The following is a 27,992-nucleotide window of genomic DNA, read 5'->3' as shown; positions in this document are numbered from 1 at the left end:
TTGTCTTTTCAAAATAAACAGATGAGTGCTGCCAGCATAGCTGCAGAGGTTAAAGGGGTGGGGGTCAACCTGTCAGTGCTAAGAACATACACTGCACATTGCATCACATTGGTTTATATGTCTGTTATCCCAGAAGGAAGCCTCTTTTAATGATGATGCACAGGAAAGCATGCAAACACTTTGCTGAAGACAAACAGACTAAAGACATGGATTAGTGGAATCATATCCTGTGGTGTTATGAAACCAAGATAAACTTATTTGGTTCTGATGGTGTCAAGCGTCTTTGGGGGCAATCACGTGAAGAGTACAAAGACAAGTATGCCTTGCCTACAGTAAAGCATGGTGTTGGAAGTGTCATGGTTTGGGGATGAATGAGTGCGGCTGGCGGTGGGGAGCTACAATTAATTGAGGGAACCATGAATACTAAGATGTCCTGTGACATACTGAAGCAGAGCATGATCCTCTCCTTTTGGAAGCTGGACCGCAGAGCAGTATTCCAACATGATAACGACACCAAACACATCTTCAAGACGACCACTGCCTTGCTAACACAACTGAAGGTAAAGGTGCTGGACTGGCCAAGCATGTCTCCATATCTAAACCATATTAAGTATCTGTTCGGCATACTCAAAGCGAAGGTGGAGGAGCGCAAGGTGTCTAACATCCACCAGCTCTGTGATGTCCTCATGGAGAAGCTCTAGTGAATGTCATGCCCAACAGAGTTAATTAATGCAGTGCTTCAAAAAAAATGATGGCCAAGCAAAATATTGACACTTTGGGCACAAGTTGCCATTTTCATTTAGAGGTGTACTCACTTTTGTTTTTGTTACTTAAAGGGCACACCAAAATTACACTGTTATACAAGCTGTACACTGACTACTTTACATTGCATCAAAGTGTCATATCTTCAGTGTTGTCCCATGAAAAGATATAAAATATTTCCAAAAATGTGAGGGGTGCACTCACTTTTGTGATATACTACATATGTTTGTGCTACTAATATATAAGTATTACAGAAAAGTCATTGTTCTAACACATCTATTTATAAAAAAAATATACAAAGTGAACAATCCTTTTAATCAGGGGTAAAAGAAGACAATTTAAAAATTTAGACGTGGGCTAGGTTCTTTATTACTGTACTTAGATTAATGTTATGTCTCTTGAAATGGCAAAACAAATAAAAATGGAAATGCATGACTACATAAAATGAATAAATAACACTAGAATTTTGTTTAAGCCCAACTTGATCACCTACCTTTACATCATGAACATTTATATAAGACTTTCTGGCAATATTTGATAGGAAAAATAAGATCAGATTCACCTTCTGTGGTTGGTTCAAATCGTGTATCAATTTAAAAGTATACATTATCTCTTAAATTTATGATAATTTTTCTGGACATGCCATACATTTTTTTTTATTGAATCGTATCATTTTTTAAAGCTGTTTCGAAATAGACTAAAAAAAAAAAATTGAAATATGGTAATTATTATCTAAATGAAAACCCTTTGTTATATCATAGCTATCATATTCAAGTACCAATCCACTGGAAGACTTCTGACCTCATTAATCCCTACAGTGAGCTTACATAAACAGAACATCACAATTCTCCAACTCTGCTTAGCACAACACATGCTATTTTGACTGTTCACAGCCATACCCATGGGTCTCTTTGTTTTTGGTATTTTGAAAAGGATGCAAACCTGTATTTCTAATTCCAGCTCAAGACACAGAAGACCTTGACAAATCCAGCCAAAAAAACCTCCTGAACTTTCAAGTCTATGAACAATTCTGGAGCTTCACTGTTTACTCACCTCTTCTGCTTTACAGCAATCTGGCTGATGTCCATACTCAAAGAAATAGCTTTACTGGGGGCCTTTAACCCGTCAAGTACCAGTTGATTTGTACATTTCATGTGGACAATAGAATTTGGATTTATGTTCTTGACTAATTAGGTATTGCTTAAGTAAACCATTTACTTGGCATTCTCTGTTCAGCTCTTGGTACTTAAAGAGTTAAAATATGGCTTCTTCAGAAAAAAATATAGATATACTTTACCTTTAGTTTAATGGATTTTACTTATATCTTTGATGCTGTTAGAGCTTACAGTCTAGCAGGTGTAATAGAAGTGAGGCTCAAGGACAAAGAAGTTTTCTTAAAGCAGCACGGAGTGCACAGAAAGCAAACAAATGGAAGGGAAAGTGTGTTAGGGATCATGTCAAATGGCATGCATGTAAAGCCAAGCATCGATGTGGAAAGAAAGGACAGACAAGATGGGCAGTACTCTCTCCCCTCATAACACAAGCATACACAGTGAACAGTGATGAGAGAACCAAAACCTAAAAAGAAAGCACAAAGGGGTCTGTACCAAGCTACACCAGCATTCTCCAGTCAAGAGGTGTCTCGATGATCCAGATGTCATCCAAAAAGGATTTTTCCAACCAATGGTACCTTTGAAAGCTTGACACTAATTTTTAATAATGCTTTACATGATTGATATCCACCATAGCCTTACATATGCACTGCAATGTGCTATAATGGTAAACCAATACTGGTTCTAGGGACCTGAAGCAGAGTGTGGGTAAAGTTAGCAAACACGTTAATATTTTACAGTCATCTCTAAAATGCATTTATGACCACTCAATAAAAATCCATAAAACATTGTGTTACAGAACTGAACCTATGAAAAAAAAATAGATGAAAAATGATGGCCTAAATTGTGAATTATCCTAGATATTAAAATAGCTGGGTGAGTTACACAGGTGAAAAAAGACAAGACACAAAACAGAACAGCTGCCACAGCCACTCATGCAGTGAAAAACAATTCATACAAAGGCAACGGTCTGTGAAAAGTTCAGGTTTATTGCCATGAAGGGAAATCTCTCCCCACAGTAACAGCAACATTCCAATCCATTAAACTAAAATGACCAAAATATACACATTCGATTGTGATTAATGTGGTCAAAAAGGCATACCAAATCTGCAGAGGTAATATCACACTTGTTACTACATGTACAATGGCGAGAGAGCAAGCAGTCCTGGTAGCATGGGTGGGGGGGTTTGTGCTGGAAGAAAGGACTGTTTTATGTCATTCTAACAACAAATCACAAGCAAGATCTTATGAATGAAGAATCTCCGCCATCCACTTTCTATATCCTACTGTATTTGTACCATATATGAATTTCACATTATAAAATGGAAATATTTGTAATCAAATAAAGATGATGATTTTATGCCATGGGAAATGGAGGGTAGATAGAAAACATAATTGCTCTCAGCCTTCTACTTATAATTTTATTACCTATCTCTATTCAATGTAGTCTGCTTCAGGATGCAAAGATAATCATTTTTTAGAAAATGACTTTTCTTTAAAATGTGACTGTTTCATGATAAGAAAAAGCTGTAATATTTCAATTTCTCTTTGTAGAGGTCATTTTTATTTTGATCTGTAGCTTCAGATGTAAAAATGATAAAATGATGGCCAACTACAGGCTCCAGTAGAAGAGGTATAGTTTTGCTTGCTCTTGTCCTTCCTTTTGTCAGGAACTTTGTAAACTGCATAGTCTGTTATGCTATTTTTTGCAATAAATATATGGGAACTGACAAATTTAATTCATCATCATATGTTGGGACACATCCAGCCTAGAGGATACTATTAAAAATTAACTTTTAATTAAATTATGGCCTAAAAAAATTCAGCTGAGCAGCAAGAGCTCACATCCAAAGCTAACACCTACTATCAAGATACTTCAAATGACAGAAAAGCATTCCCAGCCTTTAGTAAGATTACTAGCTATCGTATCTGACTAGTGATGCTAGGACAAAATAAGTAAAGTTCCACAGTGCAATAAGGTGAATGGAAAAGGAAGAAACATCATGGATCTCACCCAACTGAAGAGCGGACTGTTCTCCGGATCATGTCCATACGGGTAGAAGCATCCCTCACTCTGCTCTGTCGCGCCCTCTGCAGTTGCTCCTGCCCTAACAAGGGTAGTTCCCAAGTGGAGCTATTATGCTTTTTAATTCGCCTTATTGCACTGCGGCACTTTACTCATTAGGTTCTAGCATCACTAGTCAGATAGCGTTCTTACCTAAGGTTACAAATGATTTTATGTTGTTTGTAGTATCTTGATAGTAGGTGTTAGCTCTGGATTTGGGCTCTTCCTGCTCTGCTGAATTTTTTAAACTAAGATTTACCGTTATTAAAAGTTAATTTTTAATAGTGCCCTTTAGGCTGGATGTGTTAGTAATACTAAGGAAGAGTCCTGTTAAAGACAGAAACAAGGGCCTTTACTCCTTCAAATGGTGGGGACACAACTTTATTGCATAATTATTTTATTGTGCTTGTTATTGAGTTCAATGCAGTAAAAGTGGGAAGTAAGCTTCCAAACTACGGTTGCCCTACAAGATAAGTGATACATTTGTAAGTACAGGTAGTCAGACCGCAGAACCCCCATTGAATATGAGTACTGGGCTCCAAAGTTCTAAGGAAAAAGAAACGTGCACATGTGTGATCATCACTCTATTCAATATCTATGGAGTGATGGTAGCAATCCTGTTCTTGCAATCAAAAGGACTGCCAGTGCTTGAATTGCACCTCCAAAGTCCATACAATTATCACCTATCATGTGGATTATCTCTTTAATTTCTGGTTATTCTTGAAATTTGGAGCTATATATAAAAATGGGTCAAAGACCCCTATAAAAATATAGTATGAAGTTAATCAGCAAATTTTTAACCTGCAGAGATAAAAAAAAATCAAAATTCCTAAAACATCATTTCATTTAAAGTGCCACTATCATTTTTTAGACAAGCATTATCACTTTACAAGTATTCATTCAATGCTATATGTTAATAGGTCCGCTCTTTCGATGCACATCCAATTTGCCAAAAATATAGATTTCTGCAATACAAAGATGACACTAGGAGCAAAATGATAGCTTTATGCAGGCTCACAGAGTGAGATGTTACATCTCCTAGCTGCTGCCTTAGTCTACAGGAAGCTTTCTCCTGCAGAAATGTGTGTATTTAAGGTGAACTTATAAACAGCGCTTCAGTCCTGGTTTAGTTTTTATTAGTATGGACAGACCTTTACACAGCGCTGCACATTAAATTTCCAGTGCACTTAATAGGGTTTTTCCAATAACGGACAACTATTTTTAAGTCCTAAAGTGCCTCATATAAGTGCACCTTAGTGGTTGTTCACCATTGGGGACATTACTTTTCTTATGTAAATGTATGTATGTTTGGCTACAAATATGTATAAATGGATGTTACTAAAAGTTGTGCAACATTTGCCTTCTATAGCCTCTGAGTTGCACTGAGAATCCATCAGTAAAAATTCATTCAGTTCTGATGGCCCAATGAAGACTTTTATCTGTCTTATCTGTCTTTTTTTGTTAGCTCCACTCAGCTGATTTATGATCACAGATCCCATCAAAATTGAATGTGCAGGGAAACAAAGAGCCTGTAAAAAGAAATCAAGTGCAAAATGTTTAATGAAACTGAACAGCAAAAATTATTTGCAGCCCCAAATACATGCATTCAATCTAAAAAAATTGACAACTCCTAGAAATCTGAACTTATTAGCCTAACATCAGCCGCGGCAATATGTATCATGTGATTGGCTGCAGCTAATATAGCCGAAGATATAATTAAAGAAGAGAAAGTCTCGCGAGTTACACATTCCATATATTTATACACACACTGATATAAAAAAGAAATATAAAATATAGATGAATTCATCCATAAGTCTGGGGTCACACTAACTATTTTAAAATCGGTCCTGCAAAGTCGCACAAGTGTAATGCGAGTGTCATGCGTTTTCATGTGACTACAATCCGATTTTTCACACCTAGCATCCAGTTTACATCCGAATACAGTTGCTATCCGATTGCAATGCGATTGCAGGCATGTTGTTTTGGGGTTAGAGTTGTGTTGGGGTTAGGGTGGTGTTAGGGTTAGGGTTGTGGTTAGGGTTATGGTTATGGTTGGGATTACGGTTAGGGTTGGGATTAAGGTTAGGGGTGTGTTGGGGTTATGGTTGTGGTTAGGGGTGTGTTGGTGTTATGGTTGTGTTTAGGGTTGGGATTAGGCTTAGGGGTGTATTGAGGTTAGGGTTGGGGTTAGGGCTGTGTTAGGGTGGACTTAGAATTGGGGGAGTTCCACTATTTAGGTACATCAGGGGGTGTCCAAATGCAACATGGCGTCCACCACTTATTCCAGCCAATTTTGCGTTCAAAAAGTCAAGCAGTGCTCCCTCCCTTCTGAGCAATGCCAGGCGCCCAAACAGTGGCTTTCCCCCACATACGGGGTACCAATGTACTCAGGAGAAATTGCACAACAAATTTTGTGGTACATTTTCTCCTGTTACCTTTGTGAAAATACAAAAAGTTTGGGTCTAAAGTAAATTTTTTGTGAAAAAAGGAAAATGTTTTTTTTTCCTTCAACATTGCTTTAGTTTTTGTGATGACATTGCTTTAGTTTTTGTGATGCACCTGAGGGGTTATAAACTTCTTGAGTGTGGTTTTGAGCACCTTGAGGGGTGCAGTTTTTCGAATGGTGTAACTTTTGGGTATTTTCTGTCATATTGACCCCCTACACTCACTTCAAACGTCCTAATAACAAAAAATTATGTTTCTAAAATCATGCTGAAAGTTCACATGTATGAAATGCTATTTATTAACTATTTTGTGTGACACGACTCTGATTTAAGGGCATAAAAATTAAAAATGTGAAAATTAAAAATTTTTCACAATTTTTGCCAAATTTCTGTTCTTTTTCATAAATAAATGCAAGTCATATCAAAGAAATTTTACCACTAACAGGAAGTACAATATGTCATGAAAAAATCAATCTCAGAATCAGTGGAATCCATTGAAGCGTTCCAGAGCTATAACCTCAAAGTGACAGTGGTCAGAATTGTAAAATTGGCTTTGTCATTTAGGAGTTAAAGGACTTTTTTCTGTGTGTGTGTGTGTGTGTGTGTGTTTTTATACAATATGACTATGGGGTTAGTAATGGGGACATCTTATTGACGCCTCTCCATTACTAACCTCTGGGTTTGATGTCACATGACAATACAAAGGTAACATCAACCCCATCTATCACCCCACTTGCCACTGCTACAAGGCAAGTAGGAAGAGCGAGGCTAAGTGCCAGAAATGGCGCATCTTAGAGATGCGTATTTTCTGGGGTGGCTGAGAGCTGATGTTTTTAACCTGAGGGGCTAGTGTCTGTTAATTTACTGTATCTTACAGACTGTAAGACGCACTTTTTTCCCCAAAAAATTTTGGAGAAATTCTGTTGGCCCTGGGCTGGGAAGATGGGGTATTCGGTGTTCTGATGCTGCAGGGCGATGATCTGCCTCCCATCCAAGGCAGGTTCAGCCATGCTCGGCGATACAGGGGCTCCGCCGACATTTTGTGAAAGCCGGAAGCCCCACACTTTCATTGGTGCAATGCATGTGCAGATTGACATCTCGAGTCAGATCATTCCCAAATCAAAGAACACCACCCCTCGCCCTGAGTAAGCTGAATTCGGACTGTAAGATGGACGCCCATTTGACAAATTCATTTTTTTACCTATTTTTCGCTATGTCCTCCTTCAATTTACCCTCATGGTGCAGCTGTTCTCAGAGTAGTAGCTTCGGATGACATATGTTCTGCCTCCTATGCCACTCCACAGCAGTTTTAGGAACAGCCCTGGGTGCCACACTGAGTACAAGGTCTTCTTGAAGTCCACAAAGTAGACATAGATCCTACCATGTTTTGTATTATGGACTTTTGATGAGGCTGTGCAGGGTGTAGATGAGGTCCGTGGTGCAATGATGTTTTGCATGAAGCCTGCTTGGCTTTTGCTGAGGACATTGTATTGGGTGAGGATCCTCTTGCTGACACAACTGAAGAGTTTCCCCAAGTTGCCGCTGACACATATTCCCCGGTAGTTTGCTGGGTCATACTTGTCCCCGTTTTTGTGTATCGGGGTTATGAGTCCTTGGTTCCAGTTTTTGGGAAAGTAGCCAGCCTGCAGTACAATATTGAATAGTTTTGTTATTGCAGCCTGGATGTCTGGTGGGCTGTATTTCAGCATTTCTAGGATGATCCCATGTGGGTCGCTGGCTTGTTTATCAGTGCGATCCTTTCTGTTATTTCTGGCAATGTAATTGGTGTATCCAGAGGGTTTCCGTAGTCTTTGAATTTTTCCTCCGTAGCCTTCAGTTTATTCACAAGCTCTTTTTCTGTCGGATTCAGATCTTCACTTGGGATGTCTTTGCAAAGGTCTTTGTATAAATATCTACTAGTATAGTGAACTCTCTGTTTACTATCTGTGTGTATCTATCTACTAGTATAGTGAACTCTCCATTTACTATCTATCTATCTATCTATATATATATATATATATATGTATATATGCGCGCATAGTGTACCCTCCGTCTACTATATATGTACTGTACATTTAAATTCAAAGAAGTTTTATTGGCAGGGCCAAACAACTATTAGTTTTGCCAAAGTACATGTACAGTAGGGACTGTGGGGGTGATGGGTAGGAACTGTAAGAACGATGGATGGGGCACATCCAGGTTGTGGGCTAAAGCAGTCCATGGCACATCACAGTTATGTTTTTTTGCAGCCTATGACATGCACTCCCATAGTGCACTATTATCTCCACTGCCCTCTCATCTTCTGCCAGCAGGAAATATGTGTTCTCTTTCTCCTTCATGAAGTTGAAATCCAGGAAAAGATCAGATAGTTTCCTGAAGTGAGTGTCTTTCACTGCTGAGTATTTGGTGCAGTGTCGCAGGAAGTGGATCTTATCCTCCAGGGCCTCCAGGTCACAGTGTGGGCACAGTCTGTCCTCCCTGGGCTTGTAGCTCTGTCTGTGCCGGCAGGACTCAATGGTCAGATTGTGGGCACTGAGTCTATACCGACTCAGCATCTGGTGGTCTCTGTGGTCAGAGAGTTTCTCTAGATATGGAGCCAGTCTGTAGTCTCTCTGTAGACTCCGGTACATGGTCATATTCTGTGCTGATATTGTTCTTCCAGTCACTGACTTCTCTCCTAGCCCTCATCTACCATTTTCGTGATTCTGGCTTTTGTCAGGCTGCTTCGGTTGATGTTTCGGTCAGGTTGAGTTTGGGTGAGCTGCTCCGGTGATCCTCGTTTGCTTGGTCCCCTTACACGTAGCAGTGTTTTGTGATGATTGAAGCTCGGACTGCTACTATCTAGGTGATGCTGGAAGGGCAGTGCCCTCTTCAAAACTGCTAAGTGCAGTGGAAATTTGCCCAGCTCAGCCCAACAGGCACTGTTGACGGTGCTCGGATAAATCTGGAGAAAGTGCTTACAGAATTCCAGGTGGAATATTTTCATTAGGCTGGAATCTTACTTTGACCAGTCTGGGTATGTCTGAGGGCCCCAAACTTCATTGCCGTACAGGAGGATTGGGGCGATGATGGCATCGAATATTTTCAGCCAGACCCTCATTGGAAGCTTAAGATGGTACAGTTTCCTACGGATGGCATAGAAGGTTTGCAGGCCTTGTCCTTCAGGGTCTCTATGGCTTGTTTGAAGCTCAATTACTGGTGAATTTCCAGACCCAGTTAGGTGTATTTGTTCATTTCTGTAACAGTATAGTTGTTTAGCACACATGAAGGGTGCTGGTCCAATCTTGGCTTTCTCCTCGGGAACACCATGATGTTGATTTTGTTTTGGTTGATGGGTAATGCCCATGTGGAGCTGAATTTCTCCAAGATTTTCAGGTTATCTTGGAGACCTTTCTCAGTTGGTAACAGCAATAGTAGGTCATCTGCATACAGCAGCAATTTCACCTCGGCATCATTTAGTGTGAGACCTGGTGCTGTGGAATATTGAAAATGAAGCATTGTCTTGTTCAGGATGTTGTTGAATAGTTTTGCCAGGTTGCTGCTGACACATATGCCTCTGTGGTTGGCAGGGTCATACCTGTCCCCTCTTTTGTGAATGGGTGAGATGAGGCCTTGGTTCTAGGTATGAGGTAAGTAGCAGCACTCAGCACAATATTAAACAGTTTATCCATTACAGCCTGTATTTCTGTTGGGCTATATTTCAGCATTTCTGGTGGGCTCCCATCCAGGCCACTGGCTTTTCTACACCTTATGGAAGCGATTCTCTCTGTAACTTCTTGTAAAGTGATTGGTGTATCTTGAGGGTTTTGTAAATTTTTGACTTTTTCCTCCATTACCTTTAGTTTTGTTGTTCTGTTTTTCTGTTTTTTTTTACTTAGTCCTTCCTTCGGGATGTCTTTGTAGAGGTCACTGAAGTACTGGAGCCAGATGTTGCTGTTTTGGATATGGATGTTGCTTTTCTTGCTTTTTGTGACCATGTTGCTCCATAGTTCCCAGAATGAGTTGTCTTGGAGGGCGTCTTGGAGTTAGTTAAGTTTGGTGGAGATGTAACTCTGCTTCTTCCTCCTGAGGATTGTTTTGTATTGCCTTTGTATGATGTCATAGGCATCCCTCAGACCCGGGTGGTTCGGGTCTCTGTGTTTCTTGTTTGAAGCTGTTCTCAGAGTCTTCTGAATGACTTTACATTCTCTGTCAAACCAACTGTTGATCTGTTTTTCTTTTGGCCTCTAGTTAACTTTTTAAGGTCGGTCAATTTAGGTCGGGGCTGAATTATACTGTGTGTGAAGGTGGCTGCATTATACTGTGTGGGGGGGACTGCATTATACTGTGTGCGCATGGAGGAGCTGCATTATACTGTGTGTGTGGGGCTCCATTACATTCTAAGGGGCTGCATTATATTCTGTGGGGGCTGCATTATACTCTGGAGGAGTTGCATTATACTGTGTGTGGGGGACTGCATTATACTGTGTGGGTGAGGCTGCATTATACTTTGAGGGGCTGCATTATACGCTATGAGGGGGCTATATTATACTGTGTGTGGGGCTGCATTATACGCTATGAGTGGGCTGCATTATACTCTATGAGGGGGACTTCATTATATGTATATATATATATATATATATATTCTATGAGGGGCTGCAGTATACTCTATGAAGGGGCTGCAGTATACTCTGAGGGGGTGAGGGGGTTGCAGTATACTCTATGAGGGGAGCTGCGTTATACTCTATGAGGAGGCTGCAGTATGCTCTGAGGGGGGCTGCATTATACTCTGAGGGGGCTACAGTATACTCTATGAGAGGGCTACATTACACTGTGTGTGGGGCTGCATTATACCCTATGAGGGGGCTGCATTATACTCCATGAGGTGTCTACATTATACTGTGTGTGGGGCTGCATTATACTCTATGAGGGAGAGTCATTATACTCTATGAGGGGGATGCTTTACACTCTGAGAAGGCGTGCATTACACTCTGGAGGGGCTGCATTATACTCTGAGGACGCATGCATTATACTCTGAGGAGGCATGCATTATACTCCGAGGAGGCATGTATTATACTTCGAGGGGGCATTTATTATACTCTGAGGGGGCTACATTATACTGTGTGTGTGTGGGGCTGCATTATACTCTATGAGGGGGCTGCATTAGATTCTGAGGGGGGCTGCATCATACTCTATCAAGGATAATGGTCATTGCTTTAAACTATATGTATTATACAGAACCTGCATTATACTGCATCAAGTACTATCTGTACCCATCATTCTTCCTCAGCCGGAGTAAAGAGGCCGGGATACAAGAGTTGAACGACTTCAATATTGTCGATCACGCTCGTTTAATGGCCTGAACTCAGTACATGTAAATACAACAGGATTTTTTCTGTGTGATGATGAAATATGTGAGCATTTGGGTCCCCACTTTAAACTTTTACGTAGGGCTCCACTTTGTCTAAAACCGGCCCTGTCTATGTATATCTACTAGTATAGTGGTCTCTCCCTTTACTCTTTATGTATATCTATTAGTATAGTAAGCTCTCAGTTTACTATCTATGTATATCCACTAATATAGTGAGCTCTCAATTTACTATCTACCGTTTGTATATCTAGTAGTATAGTAAGCTCTCAGTTTAGTATCTATGTATATCTACTAGTATAGTGAGCGCTCAGTTTACTATCTATGTATATCTAGTAGTATAGTGAGCTCTCCGTTTACTATTTACGCATATCTACTAGCATAGTGAGCTTTCCGTTTCCTATTTTTGTATATCTACTAGTATACTGCTCTCTCCATTTATTATCTATGTATATCTACTAGTATAGTGAACTTTCTATTTACCTTTGCATAAAAACAATACCATTTTCCAGCCCTAAAGACAAGTTACATTTTTGTCTAAAATGTGATCTATGAGACAAGTTAAATCAGTTATGACAGATTTTAAGAAAAGCACGACCAAAACTTATGTTATTAAAGGGATATTGCTCCTTTTGGTCAAGACTTGTTCGCTTCCAAAGCATATAAATCTGTCCTGTTCATCTTAAGGATAGAAGTGTGCACGGCTTATTACAAGACATAGCTCTGTACTGTAATGAGCCGAGCCTCTTTGTAATCATCAATCTTTAATTTCCGATTATGCTCCTTTAAATTTCTTGATAGTGACATAGGCCATTGTCGAAGGGCACTGGGATCATGAACTCCGAAGCAAACATGGACAATTACTTATGGTCAGGCAACACTTTGGTGAAGAATGTATTCATTAGCAAGGGAAAACCTTGTGTGATACTCGGTGGCTTCTGACTATTAAACCACAAGTTTGCACCATAACAGGACCAGAGATCAGCCTTCTATCCAACTGAAAACTCCTTGGATCCAATTCATCAAAGCTTTTACTCCTTAAAAAAATATTTGAAGGTTGCCTAATTTTAGTGCAACTTGAGGCTAGGTTAAAATGTTGTGACTTTTGGTGTTTTGATGCCATTTTTGCCTAGCTCTCGCAAAGCTGGGGTGTGGCGATCACTGCTTGTGACGAGTGGTGGAGTTCACTATGTAACAAAGGTTACATAAGCAGGGACTAGAGTAGGATTTCTGATGAGGTACATGCAGAGGAATACCCCACTCAAACATGAAAAGGTATGCGCCTCTTCATGAATTGGGAGGGTCTCACTCCAGCACATGTCCTCACCAGGACAGGACTAATCAACACCAGTCTTGATAAATCGGGCCCCTTGAATCTACCTTGGATAGAATGCCACCAGACAAAGCTGATAAGACAAAAGCATGAATCAGAAAAAAATATCAAAGGACAATTCAGAAAATTTGTAGATGGTAACATCTGAAGTTAAAATACAAACAAAAACAAAACACATATATATATATATAAATAAAATGAAACATTTATCATGTAATAAAGCTCTGAACTTTAATTTAATAACCAGAAAACAACATTTGATTTTACTCGTTCAACACAACTTCAACAGTGATAACGAAAGAGGATACTTACTAGACTGCATTGTGCGCTCTTTAACATCCAGGGTCCAAGCACCTTGACCTTGATTAGAACGAGCAGCGAGGCGAAATATATACTCTGTGTTGGGTTTTAGGCCTTCTACTAAATAAGATGTTGCGGGATCAAATGTTTTTCTTATCTGTTAAAGATACAGCGTCAACACACCATTACTCTAAGTATACCGATTGTGGAAGTGAGGAGCACAAGGCAGAACAAGACACATATTACTCACTGTGCTAGAACATCATATACACTGGAAATAGACATAAAATAGCAATTTAATTAGAATCATCTAGAGGAATGTAGAAGTCTACTGTTTCCAGTAGAAATGGAAAAAAAAATGGAAAAAAAAATTCTTAAGGGTTTAACGCAACAATTTGATTTTTAATTCAGATGACTATTTTTTACACTTGCATATAAATGTGAACACTTGTACAATACGATTCCAATCGTCATGTACGGTGATACAGATCAAGGCTGACCAATGCATTATCAACTCAGGGCTTCTTTACAACACCCACCCTCTCTGTTAATATGTATAGGAGAGGTTAAAAGAGGAAAAAGGTTTTGGTACGATGTTAGCCAGCTGATTGTTCTCAGTGGAAGAAGGAAAATAGTAATCTTGTAGTTATGATACATAGGAGTAATTAGTCACATGCTGAGTGAAGCACCATATTGATTAGTACAGGCAACTAATAGGTCACTTCTCAAGCCAGAAAAGGAGCCATGCCTCATCAGAAAGGAGGTGAGAGTGCTAGGTATAATGGACACTATGGCTGTCACTCTGCACTATAGTTGTCTCTGTTAGCAATAGTTGTAGCTATTACTGTATGGGAGCTTATTAATGAGCACTTTCGTGATTGTGGCTGTTATTGCTATAGAAACATGCTGTCCTTGTCATAGGAGGATAAGATTATGAAACAATACTAACTGTAAAGACAATAGAAAAGGGGCCACATCTATAATCAAAATTACTGACTATATAAGTTCAACATCCTGAGCCTATGTCTAGCCCTGATATGATCTTCTCCTCTCCATTATAAATGGACTTTTTTTTTTTTACAGAAAATACCAGAGTCACTTATCTGGTATCTGTTCTTACTACATTGATCTTGAATTTGTTTTCTAGTGGATTAAGCATCACCTAATAAGCGCTTTTTATTGCTCCTACATCAAGGCTAGCAAGCTGGCGCTATAGGTGTAGCTGTGCCGTGTGTCCCAGATTCTCTTTACTATGGATATTAAGTGCCAAGCAGCTGATGGGCTAATAATACACTTTCCAAGCCTTACTGCTGCCTCACCTTTTCCTGTTTCTCTTGCACTTGGAACAAGCAGCAGACTGAAGAGAGCCACACACTAATGCTACATACCAAGGCTCTATCTTTATTAGCCACTTTCTAATAGGAAACAACTTTTTGCAATGGAGTGCACTAGTATTCACGTATACCAAGCTCTTACAAGTATTTACAAGAATGCTCATTCAGTTTTCTCTAAATCAAATTGGCCATTCCTGGATTGTTCATCAAATGCATATAAATATGTATGTTCATGCTCCTTACTTCATCTCCAAGCACAGAGAAGATACATCTTCACGTGATTCAGTAAATAATAAAAGTATGGGGTGTGGGCAGACTGAAAGTGTAGGTTTCCTTCACAACAGATACTATGAAAATATACCTTTTGTAATCTAAAAAAAATGCACTTACCTCATTTCCTCGCTCTCCTTCTTTGTAACAAACCTCATATTTTACAATGCTATCCTGACGAGGGGGGCTCCACGTCAGGCTAATGCTGGTTTCGGATTTGGCTTCAGCTCTGAAATTCATAGGCTGGCCTGGGACTGTTCAGATTTCAGTGAACAAGACAAAATACACATTATAGAATGATTATCTGGGATCGATTTCTCTTGTTATAATCATGCTAGAATCAAAGTGGACATTTTCTTACTGATGAAGGAGGGACTTCTTGGTGTGATGTGCTGAGATTTACAAGCACACGTCCTGTATTATACGCTTTTGTCTTCTTATTTTGCGCACTATTATGTGACTGCTGTGTCAGCTGATTGCACAATTGTTCCAGTTTGCCAATTTTGGGTGCTCAAGTGACCAAATCTGCTATATGGTTACATATTTGCAAGAAGTTTGCATTCAGCAAGATTAAGGATGGTTTTCCACATAGCGTAATTAGGAAAAACACAGCAGCATTTTTTCCTTTGTTTTTCCAGCATGAACGACCATCTGAAGGCTGATTGTGATTTCACAGATATGTGGTCCATCAACCACAATACAGCCAAATTGTATAAATGACCTCATAAAACCCTATCATAGCATACATCATAAAATATTTTATCTACACCAAAGGCCACCCATACACATTAGACTAAAGTCGGGCAAAGCTGTTGACATCGGTGCAATCGCCAACTACACCCCCCAACCTCACCGATGATGTCAGTGAAAGTAGGGTCTGGCACATCGGATTTCCAACTGCTGACACTTAACAATGGTTCAGCCAACAGCTACCTAATGTGTATGGGGGCTAAAACTGTATGGTGGAGTGTATAGGGGCTCCTACTGTTTCCTAACCTTCAGGGTTTTCTACATGTTTGTGAAGCTAATAGGCCCTGATTCATCAAAATATTTTTGCCACAATTTTGGTGTAATTCTCCTTAAAATTTTACAAAATTGTTGTGCAACTCAAAGTTGCATAAAAGTTTAGCAACTTTCCGTGATTTTACGCAACGCTGGCCAGCTCTGCCAAAATGAACTGGGCTGGGGTTGGTTTAAGTGTGGTGAAGCCTGCTCGACAAATTCATTGTAATTTATGATACAAAGGTGGCGAAAATTACGCCAGCAACGTACACCTGCCAGTTTGTCAAAAAAGATTCAGTAATAACTTTTATTTTAATAATTGAAACCCCTGGTGCTTGTATGCATATGAGTGCAGCGGGCAGTTATACTAGTGACTAACAGCTATCTCTGCATGCGCAGTCATACAGGGAAGACTGTCAGTCACTGAATAGTACAGACCACTGGACTCTTGTGTGTACAAACACCAGAGATTTCATTAAATAAAATGAAAGATTACTGAAATTTTTGGCACAAAATGTATATCAATCTGACCTGCTCCTCCAGCTCTTTAACATCCTGCCCATAAATCAGACAGTATTTTCACCATGACAGATTCTGTTTAAGTCTGATCTAAATGGAATAGATCAAAAAACTTGTATATGTTTCTAAAGGGCTTCAGACACTTTTATGTTAAAGTAGAAGTGTTCACAAATTTACAATTGCCTCTTTTGCTTTTCATTAAACATCCGTGGAACGCATTACATTCTATGGGACATAGAGCTGACAGTTAGAGGTAAACAGCATCCAGTTGTTTACACTTTATGACTATGGTTTTGGTAAGTTTTTGGATATTGTGACTATTGGACCCGCTTCCTTAGGATTACTCATTTCTGTTTATTGGCAAACACTTACTGAAGAATATACTGGAAAAAAGAACATATGAAAACACCTATTCTACTATTGTAGAATACAGGACTTTTTCAATTTGATCTGGGCTGTGAAGTAACAGCTTACCTCCTTGCTGTGTTTTTACTTGTATTGGATCAGAGAGTGGACCATCTCCCACTGAAGTAAAAGCCAATACTCTGACGGTGTAAGTTTCATGTTCTAACAGGTTTCCTATGGTAGTCAATAGATTGTCATCCACATTATATTTTAGCCAGTTACTGACTGGCTGGTCAGGCTCCATAGTGTAGTAAACACGATAACCTCTTATTTGGCCATTAGGCTCCACAGGTTCCTCCCACTGAATGATCATAGTAGTGGAAGTAAGCATTCGAGCTTGTACATTTCGTGGTGCACTAGCAGGTGCCTGTTCCCCTGTACGTGTTACAACAGGCTCACTAGGTGGTCCTTGGCCAATAGAGTTTACTGCTGATACCCAAATTTCATATTCAGAGTTAGGGCTTAAGCCTCCAATGCTGTATCTTGTAGTAGTGATGTCCTCTTTGATTTGATATGGTCCATCCTGCGTTTTTGACTTATACTCGATTACGTAGTAAGAAACAGGATCAGGATTTCCTGAATCCCATGTGATTGTTATGCTTGTAGCAGTGGTTTCCGTTACTACAGGAGCTCCAGGTGCCTTGGGAAGGGCTGAGATATTAGGGGGAAGAAAAACATGAAATAATCAAATCACTAGATACATAACAAAAAAGTTACATTATAAAGACCACAAAGTATTACATATATTATTTTACTCATATAAACACAAACAAACCTAAAAGTTCAGGTGGCTGAAAAGTAATGCCAAGCTAAAAAAATCTGTAACATGTCCAGTGTTTAGTCATAATCTTAAGCCATGATTCCTTAAAGGGAACCTGTCAGCAGGATTGTGCACAGTAACCTACAGACAGTGTCAGGTCGGCGCCGTTATGCTGATTACAATGATACCTGGTGATGAAATCCGTCTTGTGGTTGTTGTTTAATCTTTATTTTCAGTTTTCAGTTCAGGTGTTATCCAGGTGTTAGAATGGCTAAGTCAAAGTCCAGACCTGAATCCAATCGAGAATCTGTGGAAAGAGCTGAAAACTGCTGTTCACAAACGATTTCCATCAAACCTCAATGAGCTCGAGCTGTTTGCCAAGGAAGAATGGGCAAGAATTTCAGTTTCTCGATGTACAAAACTGACAGAGACATACCCCAAGCAACTTGCAGCTGTAATCGCAGCAAAAGGTGGCGCAACAAAGTGTTGAGTTAAAGGGGCCGAATAATATTGCACGCCCCACTTTTCAGTTTTTAAATTTCCACAAAAATTTAAAATAACCAATAAATTTCGTTCAACTTCAGCACAATTGTGTTCCACTTGTTGTTGATTCTTCACCAAAAATTTACATTTGGTATCTTTATGTTTGAAGCATGATATGTGGGAAAAGGATGAAAAGTTCCAGGGGGCCGAATACTTTTGTAAGGCATTGTAAACTGGGGGGCAGGTCAACAGACTGCATTCTGAGTAGCTAATCAGAGCACCACATGAAGACCCCCCACAGGCCGCCCCAGAGCACGGGAATCTCTTTAACTCAAAACTGAAAATACAGATTAGGCAACAACCACAAGACAGATTTCATCAACTCAGGTATCTTTTTAATTAATCAGTATAACGGCTTCGACCTGACACTGTCTGTAGGTTACTGTGCGCAATCCTGCTGACAGGTTCCCTTTAAGTAGCCTGCGCCTTTCAATAAATTTTGCGCAACCTACTCCTAAAGCGTTAATTCATTAAGACGAAACGCAAGTCCCAATGAATCGACCCCTTAGTGTTCAAGACACAGACATCCATAGATTACACATCTTCAGTCAGAATTGGTCATTCTTGAGCTGTGCTTATTTTTAGGTTTATGTGCTTTCATGGCTGTACTGGAAGAAGAAACAAAACAAGCAGATCTGGGAATTCTTGTAAACTAGATTCAATTCAAACCCTGATCGTTGCTTGCAGCCTTAATGTGAATATTTACAGCAATATCTAAGGAAAACAATACTTACATTTCACTGTGATTTGGGCTACAGACTCGATAACCCCAAGACTTGACATGGCGACGCAAGTGTAATTAGCAGACTCCTTCACATTGGTAAGTTCCAGAACATTACGCCCCACAGGCATGTCATCTTCTGGGGTAAGGTCTTCAGCACCCATCATCCACTTCACATACGGCATAGGAGAACCAACCGCAACACAAGTTATATTTACATTACCTCCTGGCATAATTTCGTGGCTTAAAGGAACAATGGAGAAGCGGGGAGCGACGCGACGAACTGCAGGTAAATCAACAAGGATACAGAAAAATACTGACTTAAATGGGCACTATGTAATTTAGAAATAAAAAAATGTATAAAAAGACTTTAAAATAAAAACTTACTTCACAAACAAAAAGTGAGAATATAGAAACATTAAGCCATAATTCATAGCAAAAGGGTTCATAGATCAGGAGTACACCCATCACAGCACAGATAATACACAAAAATTTATTAGCAATTTCTCATCTTTAACAACAGATACCGGGGTGTAATCCAAATTAAACTTATGTGTCTTTTTTCTAGAAATATAAGCTCTTTAGGAGTAATATAGCCTGGATAACTCTGTCCAAGGAAACTGTTGTTGGCTATGAAAGATGCCTCTCATATGTCTACATAGCCAATCGACCAATCGACTTTAATCACAAATATCATATAATATGGTAGAAATGTATATCTATTTTTGATGCACCGCATACCAGCAGCAGAGATGAGAAACTCTAATGAAATTTTTGTGGTTTTGGGGTGTAAAAACCCTAACGAAGCCTCTTTAGAAATCTGACACGGTTTCATCGATAAATGCAGCTCTCAGAAACACAAACATCATGCAAAAGAGGTATAAAATTGATAAAAAAGTAAATAAAAATAAAAAAACAAAAACAAAACAAACAAAAGGGAGAAAAGACAAAAAGGGAAGGGGAAGACAGAAAATGCAGAGGAATATAACATAAGGGCAACTAGCAAATGCCCGCAATAATATTGGGTGTAGAAAAAGGCATCAGGGGATTAAGGGCAGAGAACCCACTTAAAATTGTTAATTACACAATATGTTACTTAATGTGTTTAACATGAACCCTCCAGCCCTGGTGAGATAGTAAACGGATTATTTGCAGTAAAACAAAGTGATGGACTTAACGCTGAGAGTAACAGTGACATGTTCTGTGCATCCCCCTTGCTGATAGGTGGATGCAGTTTTCAGACCTCACAAATTAGAACATGGATCAAGGGGTTGAGGCAGCCCCAGTTTCAGTGACTCTGTTCTTGGTAATATCTTAAGCAAAGTTTTTGAAAAATCGATGGAAATATATACGTTTATATATAAATTTATCATAAATTTGTTTTAATCTCACATTATAAAGGAAAAGTAAAAATGCAAGTTCAGTTAACTAGGGGAAAGGAAAAAAAATGCTTCATAAATTTTTTATACACATACATATACTTTTGACTAGTACTATATATATATGTGGATATATACAGTACTGGGCAAAAGTTTGGACACACCTGTTCAGGCAATGATTTTCCTTATTTTTACTGAAATGTGCACATTGTAGATTCAGACTAATGATGGCAAAACCACAAAGGAACACAGATGGAAACAATAAGTAAGAAACGTGTGACACAAAATAGAATATTTTTCACAATTATAAAGGGTGAAAAAAGACATAGGTCCATGAAGTTCAATGTTTCTCCATTATCTATAACCTACAATCCCATTTGTTTTGAGATAATAATCTAGCTATTTTTTAAATGCTGCTATACTGTCTCCCATTACTACCTCTTGTTGTAAAGCATTCCATAGTCTGACAACTCTAATTGTAAGTATTCGCCTTTTCTTAACACATAGTGACTATCTCCTGATCCTTTTGTGTTAAACCTTAGGTTGCTCAAAGAACCCCCCTTCTGCAGTCATGACAGATTTACACTCTTTTGGCATTTTCTCAAGCAGATTCATCAAGTTGTCAAGTAGAATTGCTTTCCAGCTGTATTGAAGGAGTTCCCAAAGGTGCTAATCACTGGTGGCAGCTTTGTCTTCACTCTGCAATCCTACTCATCCCAAATCATCTGAATTGGCTTAATGTCAGATGACTGTGAAGATCTTGTCATCTGACGCAGTACTCAATCCCTTCCCTATAGCCCTTACATAGTCTGGAGGTGTGTTTGGGATCATTATCCTGTTGCAATACAAATGATGGATCCACTAAGTGCAAACCAGATGAGAACATGTCGTTTCAGGATGTTGTGGTAGCCATGCGGGACAAGTGTGCCTTGAATTTGGATTTAATCACCAATAGTGTCAGCAGCAAAGCACCACCACAGCATCACACCTCCCAAGTCATGATTCATGGTGTGTCTCACACATGTAGAAACCAGTAACTCACTCTTCCTAATTTCAAAAAGACATGGTGGTTGGTACTAAAAATCTCACATTTTATCTTATCACTCCATAGTACAGATGTCCATTGATCAGACCTTCATTTCTTGTGTTGCATAGCCGAAGCAAGTCTCTTCTTCTCATTTGTGATCCTCAGTGTGATGCTCAGTCACTTTTCATGGACAAGTTGTGAGTCGGGATAGTCAAGGAGTCCCGAGGTCAATAGCCAGGAGGGTACGTTATAAACAGAGGGAAGAGACAAAGGCGTAGTCAGGTAACGGTCCGAGGTCAAAATAACAGGAAGATAGAGGATCTAAATAAAAAAGGTAATACAAATGGGAAGTCAATAGGAAAGTCCAGGGTCCAGAAACAAAGTATCAGAAAGTCAGAATGCTGAGAACAAGGCACAGAGGAAGAAGTCACACAGAGCTGAAAGCTACGACTGGCTGGTATCTGGGTCGACAACTCAGTTAAGTAACTAAGTAATCACTGGGACAGGGAGCACCTGAAGGGAGCTCAGCACCTCCCAGACCAAGATTGGAGCGGTCAATCACTGAACAGACAGTTCAGCGCATCCCTGCACCAGACTGGATGACTGAGCTGTCAATTATGGCATCCTATGCCACCCTGAGGGGGTGGAATCGTTAAACTCAGTAATGGCTTCTTTGCAGAAATTCAACCATTAAAGCCTGCTTCTTGTATCCTTCTTTGGATAGTTGATGTTAAGATGTGTATGCTACTTAATGTCTATGCATCATTTATGAGGGCTGTTATCTGATGAGGGCTGGTAACTCTGATGAACTTATATTCAACAGCAGAATTAATTATTGGTAATCCCTTCCTGAGGCAGTCCTTATGAGAGCGATTGATTGTTTTCATGACTGCACTTGAGGACACCTTCAAGGTCCTAGCAATTTTTAAGACTTACTGACTCATATTTTTAAGTAAAGATGAACTGTCGTTTCTCTTTATTTAGTTAAAAGGTTCTTGCCATATTCTGGTTTAGATGAGTTATGAAATAGGGCTCAGCACACTCTCCGAAAAATACACCTGATGGTCTCAAACACATTCTGGAAGCAGTTGATTCCACACATAAATCCGTCATGAGGCATACCTGTTAATTGGTAGATATTTTTGGTGATTATTCGATGAAGCTGCTTGAGAGAATGCAAAGGGGGTGTGAAAGCTTTCATCAGAGTAAAAGGGGGTATAAAAGCTGTCATCAGAGTAAAATGGAGGAATCTAAGGTTTGACGCATATTCTGGTTTGTTTCACTCACTTTTTTTACTCCTTGCATCCATAAGCCTTCCTTCAAGCTTTTGGTTCCTTAAGTCTGAATTTATAATGTGTTCATTCCAATAAGAACAATAAGAACAAGGAAAACCAATGCATTTACAGATTTGCCAAAACTTTTCATTGGTAATGAAATTCTCACAAAATGTCTGTAACAACCCATCCACCCACTCACCCAATCCACACAGGCAAATAAATCAAACCATAATGATCCATAAATTAAGTTTTCTGTAATAATGTGAAATGAGGAAGTGAAAAAGTATTGAACACTATTGAAAAATAGGTATGAAAAGCCATGGAAAGTCATGACACCAGCTGAAATATATCAGTAATTAGAAAACAATCATGCAATTATGTGAAAATAATAACAGCTGGTTCAACTCATGGTCTATAAAAAGGTGTCTCATTACCAAGGTGCCACAAAAGGAACATTCTAATAATGGTTAAAACCAGTGAGCTGTCTCAAGAATTTTGCATAATTGTTGCAAAACATACTGATGGCATTGCATATAGAAGACTTTCTAAAAAAAACCAGAAGGTTCCAGTCAGCACTCTTGGCCATAATACTGAAGTGGAAAGAACATAGTTACACCATAAACTGGCCATGACCAGGTGCTCCAACAAGATTTCAGAAAGTGGAGTGAAAATAATTATAAGAAGATTTGTCCAAGAGCCAAGGACCACCTTTGGAGAGCTACAGGAAGACCTGGAATCAGCAGGTACAATTGTTTCAAATAAAACAATAAGTAATGCACTCAACCTCCATGGCCTGTACTCTCACCATGTAAGTCACCATTGCTGAATAAAAAGTATGCTCAAGTGTGAAATACTGGGAAAATATTGTTTGGTTCGAGGAGATCACGATTTTTGGTGGCCAAAAGGCACTGCATATAACCCCAAGAACACCATACCAACAAGTAAATCTTGGAGGTGGGACCATCATGGTGTGGGGCTGTTTATCAGCAAGTGGCACTAGGGAACGTCATATAATTGAAGGAAGGATGAAAGGACAAATGTACCTAGACAGTCTTGATAAAAATTTGCTGCCATGTATTAGGACGATGAAGATGAAATGAAGGTGGACATTTCAGCAAGGCAGTAATTCCAAACAAACACCAAGGAATCTGTCAACTGATTTCGGAGACAGAAAATAACGCTGCTAGAATGGCCCAGCCAGTCATCTGACCTGAATCCAATAGAACATTTATGGAAAGACCTAAAGGTCAGAGTTCATAAGAGCCCACAAAACCTTCAGGATTTGAAGAATGATTATGTGGAAGAATAGGTAAAATCACGCCTGAGCAATGCATGCGACTAGTTTCTCCATAGAGGAGACTTGAAGCAGTAATCACCAACAAAGCATGTTCAATACTTCTTCCCTGTCTCATTTTTCATTATTACACATAAATTAAGTTGATATCTATGGTTTCATTTATTTGCCTGCGTGGATTGGATGGATTGTTACCGACATCCGGTGAGAATTCCATGTTAATGTTCAATACTTATTTCACCCACCAAAAATAAATAATATATATATACAGTATATATATATGTATATATACTGCTCAAAAAAATAAAGGGAACACATCCTAGTACATTGTGTTGTTTAAATGTTCCCTTTATTTTTTGAGCAGTATATATATATATATATATATATCACATACCCACAGGAAAACAAGTACTTGATACACTCCCAATTTTGCAAGTTTTCCAACCTGCAAAAAATGGAGAGGTCTGTAATGTTTATCGTAGGCACACTTCCATTGTGAGATGCAGAATCTAAAAAAAAAATCCAGAAAATCACATTGTATGAGTTTTGCATAATTAATTTGCATTTATATCATGAAATAAGTATTTGATACGATAGAAAAACGGAACTTAATATTCGGTACAAAAAATTTTGTTTGCAATTATATAGGTCGGACATATCCTGCAGTCCTTGACCAAGTTTGCACATACAGCAGCAGGGATTTTGGCCCACTCCTCCATACAGATCTTCTCCAGATCTTTAAGGTTTCGGGGCTGTCAGTGGGCAACATAGTTTCAGCTCCCACCAAAGATTGGGTTCAGGTTTGGAGATTGGGTAGGCCACTCCAGGACCTTGAAATGCTTGTTACAGAGCCACTCCTTAGTTGTCCTGGCTGTGTGTTTCCGGTCATTGTCAAGCTGGAAAACCCATCTTCAATGCTCTTACTGAAAAGGTGTTTGCCAAAATCTTGCAATACCTGACTACATCCATCCTTCCCTTCAATACGGCGCAGTCGATCTGTCCCTTTTGCAGAAACGCATCCCTCAAAGTATGGTGTTTCTGCCACTATGATTCATGGTTGGAATGGTGTTCTTGGGGTTCTACTCATCCTTTTTCTTCCTCCAAACACGCCGAGTGGAGTTGACACCAAAAAGTTCTATTTTGGATTATCCAGATGGTCACTGATGAACTTTAAGCAAGAATTTATATGTGCTGGCGTTAGCAGGGGGACCTTGCATGCCCTGCAGGATTTTAATCCATGACGGCGTAACATGTTACCAATGATAATGTTTGAGACTGTGGACCCAGCTCTCATCAAGTCATTGACAAGGTCCTTCCATGTAGTTATGGGCTGCTTCTGGACCTTTCTCAGAAACATCCTTACTCCAAGAGAAGAAATCTTGTATGGAGCCCCAGATCGAGGAAAATTGACAGTCATCTTGTGTTTCTTCCATTTTCTATTAATTGTGCCAACAGTTGCTGCCGTCTCACTAAACTGCTTACCTATTGTTCTGTTGCCCATTTAAGCCTTTTGCAGGTCTAAAATTTTGTCCCTGGTGTCCTTAGACAGCCCTTTGATCTTGACCAAGGTGTACAGGTTGGAGTGTGAGTGAGTGTGTGGACAGGTATCTTTTATACAGGTTACAAGTTCAAACAGGTGCAATTAATCCAGGTAATGAGTACAGAGTAGGAGGGCTTCTTAAAGAAAAACTAACTGGTCTGTGAGATCCAGAATTTTTACTGGTTGGTAGGTGATCAAATACTTATTTCATGCAATAAAATGCAATTTAATTATTTAAAAATTGTACAATGTGATTTTCTGTTTTTTTTATTTCTAGACCCTATCTCTCACAGTGGATCCACAAAAAAATTACAGATCTCTCCATTCTTTTTCGGTGGCAAAATCGGCAGTGTATCAAATACTTATTTTCACCACACTATCTGTATATAGATATACACATACATACATACACACACACACACTCATAAAAGGGGTTGTCCAGTCCAAACCGTAAGTCTGCAGTCACTATATGACTGCAGACTTATAAATTCCTCCAGCGTATACAAGTGTAGGGAGCAACACTGGCCATGAGTATATATAAAACATACTTACCCTCTGGTCCCAGCTCTGAAGCCGGTGAATCCCTGCAGCGCACCGTGCGTGCACTGGGAGGAATTCATAAGTCTGCAGTCACAAAGTGACTGCAGCCTTATCGATTTGGACCGGATAGCACCTTTAAAAATGAAATTGCAACACCGAAAAGCAAAGGTCATGGATTTATGATCATCACAAGAAAGATAAACATGTTAATATGCAAATGATGACAAAATAGAAATAAAATTTTCAGAAAATTGATTTGTTCAGCATCGAGTAGGAGTGCTACACTTGCAAACCTTGCCATGCTAGCAATCACATTATTAATGGTTGTCTGAGGAATGTTTTGCCACGATGAATGCACTTAGGCATGCAAATCATCAAAGATCTGCTGATAGTAGTTCCATTTGCAAATGACATCCACCAGTATCCCAGATGTTCTTGATGGAATGTACAATTGGAGACACTTATGAAAAATAGCCATACCACTGGTTCAATAACCAAATCAGTCTTCATACCAAGTACACCAACAGCTTGGCATTACATACATTTTTTAGTGGAAAAAAATATTAATCATGCAACCTGATTTTTGGCCAGCCTGCATTGCTGGTGAGCAGCCTGCATTGCCGAAATGTGCTTCCATTGCCTGCAAAGTGTCCAGACTTGTCTCCCATTAAGCAACTCTAGCAAGTCAGTTACTAGTAATTGCAAATTAATGATTTGGGGGACAAGTGCATTTAGCGTGGCAGAATATTCTTCAGAAAACCATTAATAACCTCTTTCAGAGCAGCCAAATTGTGTTAAAAGCGTGTATACATGAAACTGAATACATTTAGATGTTTAAAAAATGTTGTTTCTACTTTGTTCATCATTTGCATATCTTTAACATGTCCAGCTATCCTGTGATTCCCTAATTCCATGACTATTCCTTGTTGTTGTTGCAATTTTATTGCTGAGGAGTGGTATGTATGTATGTATATATTTTTGTATGTACTGTCATGGCCAAAAGTGTTGATACCTTTGAAATTGTTCCAGAAAATAAAGTCCGGTATTTCTCCCAGAAAATTATTGCAATTACACATTTTGTTATACGTTTTCTTTTCCTTTTTTATATTGAAACAACAACAACAAAAAATTGAGAAAAAAGGTAAATAGGACATAATTTCACACAAAACCCCTAAAATGGTCAGCATAAAATTGTTGGCACCTTTCCAAAATTATGGGTTAACAACTTTGTTTCAAGCAATGTGATGCTTGGTCAAACTCCCCTGTGGCATGCAATAGGTGTAGGCAATATGAAAATCACACTTAAAACCAGATAAAAAGGGGAGAAGTAGACTCAATCTTTGCATTCTGAGTCTGTGTGTGTCACCGAAAGCATGGTATAACAGAAAGAAGTGAACTGTCTGAGGACTTGAAATGCAAAATTGTTGAAAAATATCAACAATCTCAAGGTTACAAGTCCATCTCCAGAGAACTTGATGTTCCTTTGTCTATGGTGCAAAACATAATCAAGACGTTTACAACCCATGGTGCTGTATCTAATCTACCTGGATGCAGAACGTACAGAAAAATTGATGAAAGGTTGCAACGCAGGATAGCCCGGATGATGGATGAGCAGCCCCAATCAAGTTCCAAAGAAATTCAAGCTGTCCTGCAGGCTCAGGGTGCATCAGTGTCAGAGCAAACTATCCATCAACATTTGAATGAAATGAAACGCTATGATAGGAGACTCTGGAGGACCCCATTGCTGACACAGATACATAAAAAAGTTAGGCTGCATTTTGTGAAAATGTATGTGAGAAAGCGAAAATCATTCTGGGAAAGCTTCTTGTGGACAGATGAGACCAAGAAACAGCTTTTTGGTAAAGCACATCCTTGTACTTCTAGTGGAGGTTCAAATATGTTTTTGTGTTGTTTTGCTGCTTCTGGCACTGGGTGCCTTGACTGTGTGCATGGCATCATGAAATCTGAACATTACCAAAGTGTCAGAAAGCTGGATTTGCGCTCTAGGTCATGGGTCT

At 39.3% G+C, this 27,992-nt stretch overlaps 1 protein-coding gene across 1 annotated transcript in view; it reads right to left on the bottom strand.

Moving 5' to 3' along the window:
- The window catches only part of PTPRS (protein tyrosine phosphatase receptor type S), a 567,518-nt gene that overhangs the window by 252,377 nt on the left and 287,149 nt on the right, over positions 1–27,992 (bottom strand). The window contains exons 7-10 of the mRNA XM_073563025.1: positions 18,931–19,200; positions 16,963–17,544; positions 15,088–15,221; positions 13,376–13,520 (exon numbers count right to left, since the gene is read on the bottom strand). Of these exons, the coding sequence (XP_073419126.1) occupies positions 13,376–13,520; positions 15,088–15,221; positions 16,963–17,544; positions 18,931–19,200 (1,131 nt within the window). The remainder of the gene's footprint in view (positions 1–13,375; positions 13,521–15,087; positions 15,222–16,962; positions 17,545–18,930; positions 19,201–27,992) is intronic.

Source organism: Dendrobates tinctorius, unplaced genomic scaffold, assembly GCF_039654945.1.
Source record: "Dendrobates tinctorius isolate UK_male_01 unplaced genomic scaffold, ASM3965494v1 ptg000377l, whole genome shotgun sequence".
NCBI lineage: Eukaryota > Metazoa > Chordata > Amphibia > Anura > Dendrobatidae > Dendrobates > Dendrobates tinctorius.
The sequence above is the reverse complement of the archived record's forward strand: the minus strand, read 5'-3'. Positions and strand labels throughout refer to the sequence as shown.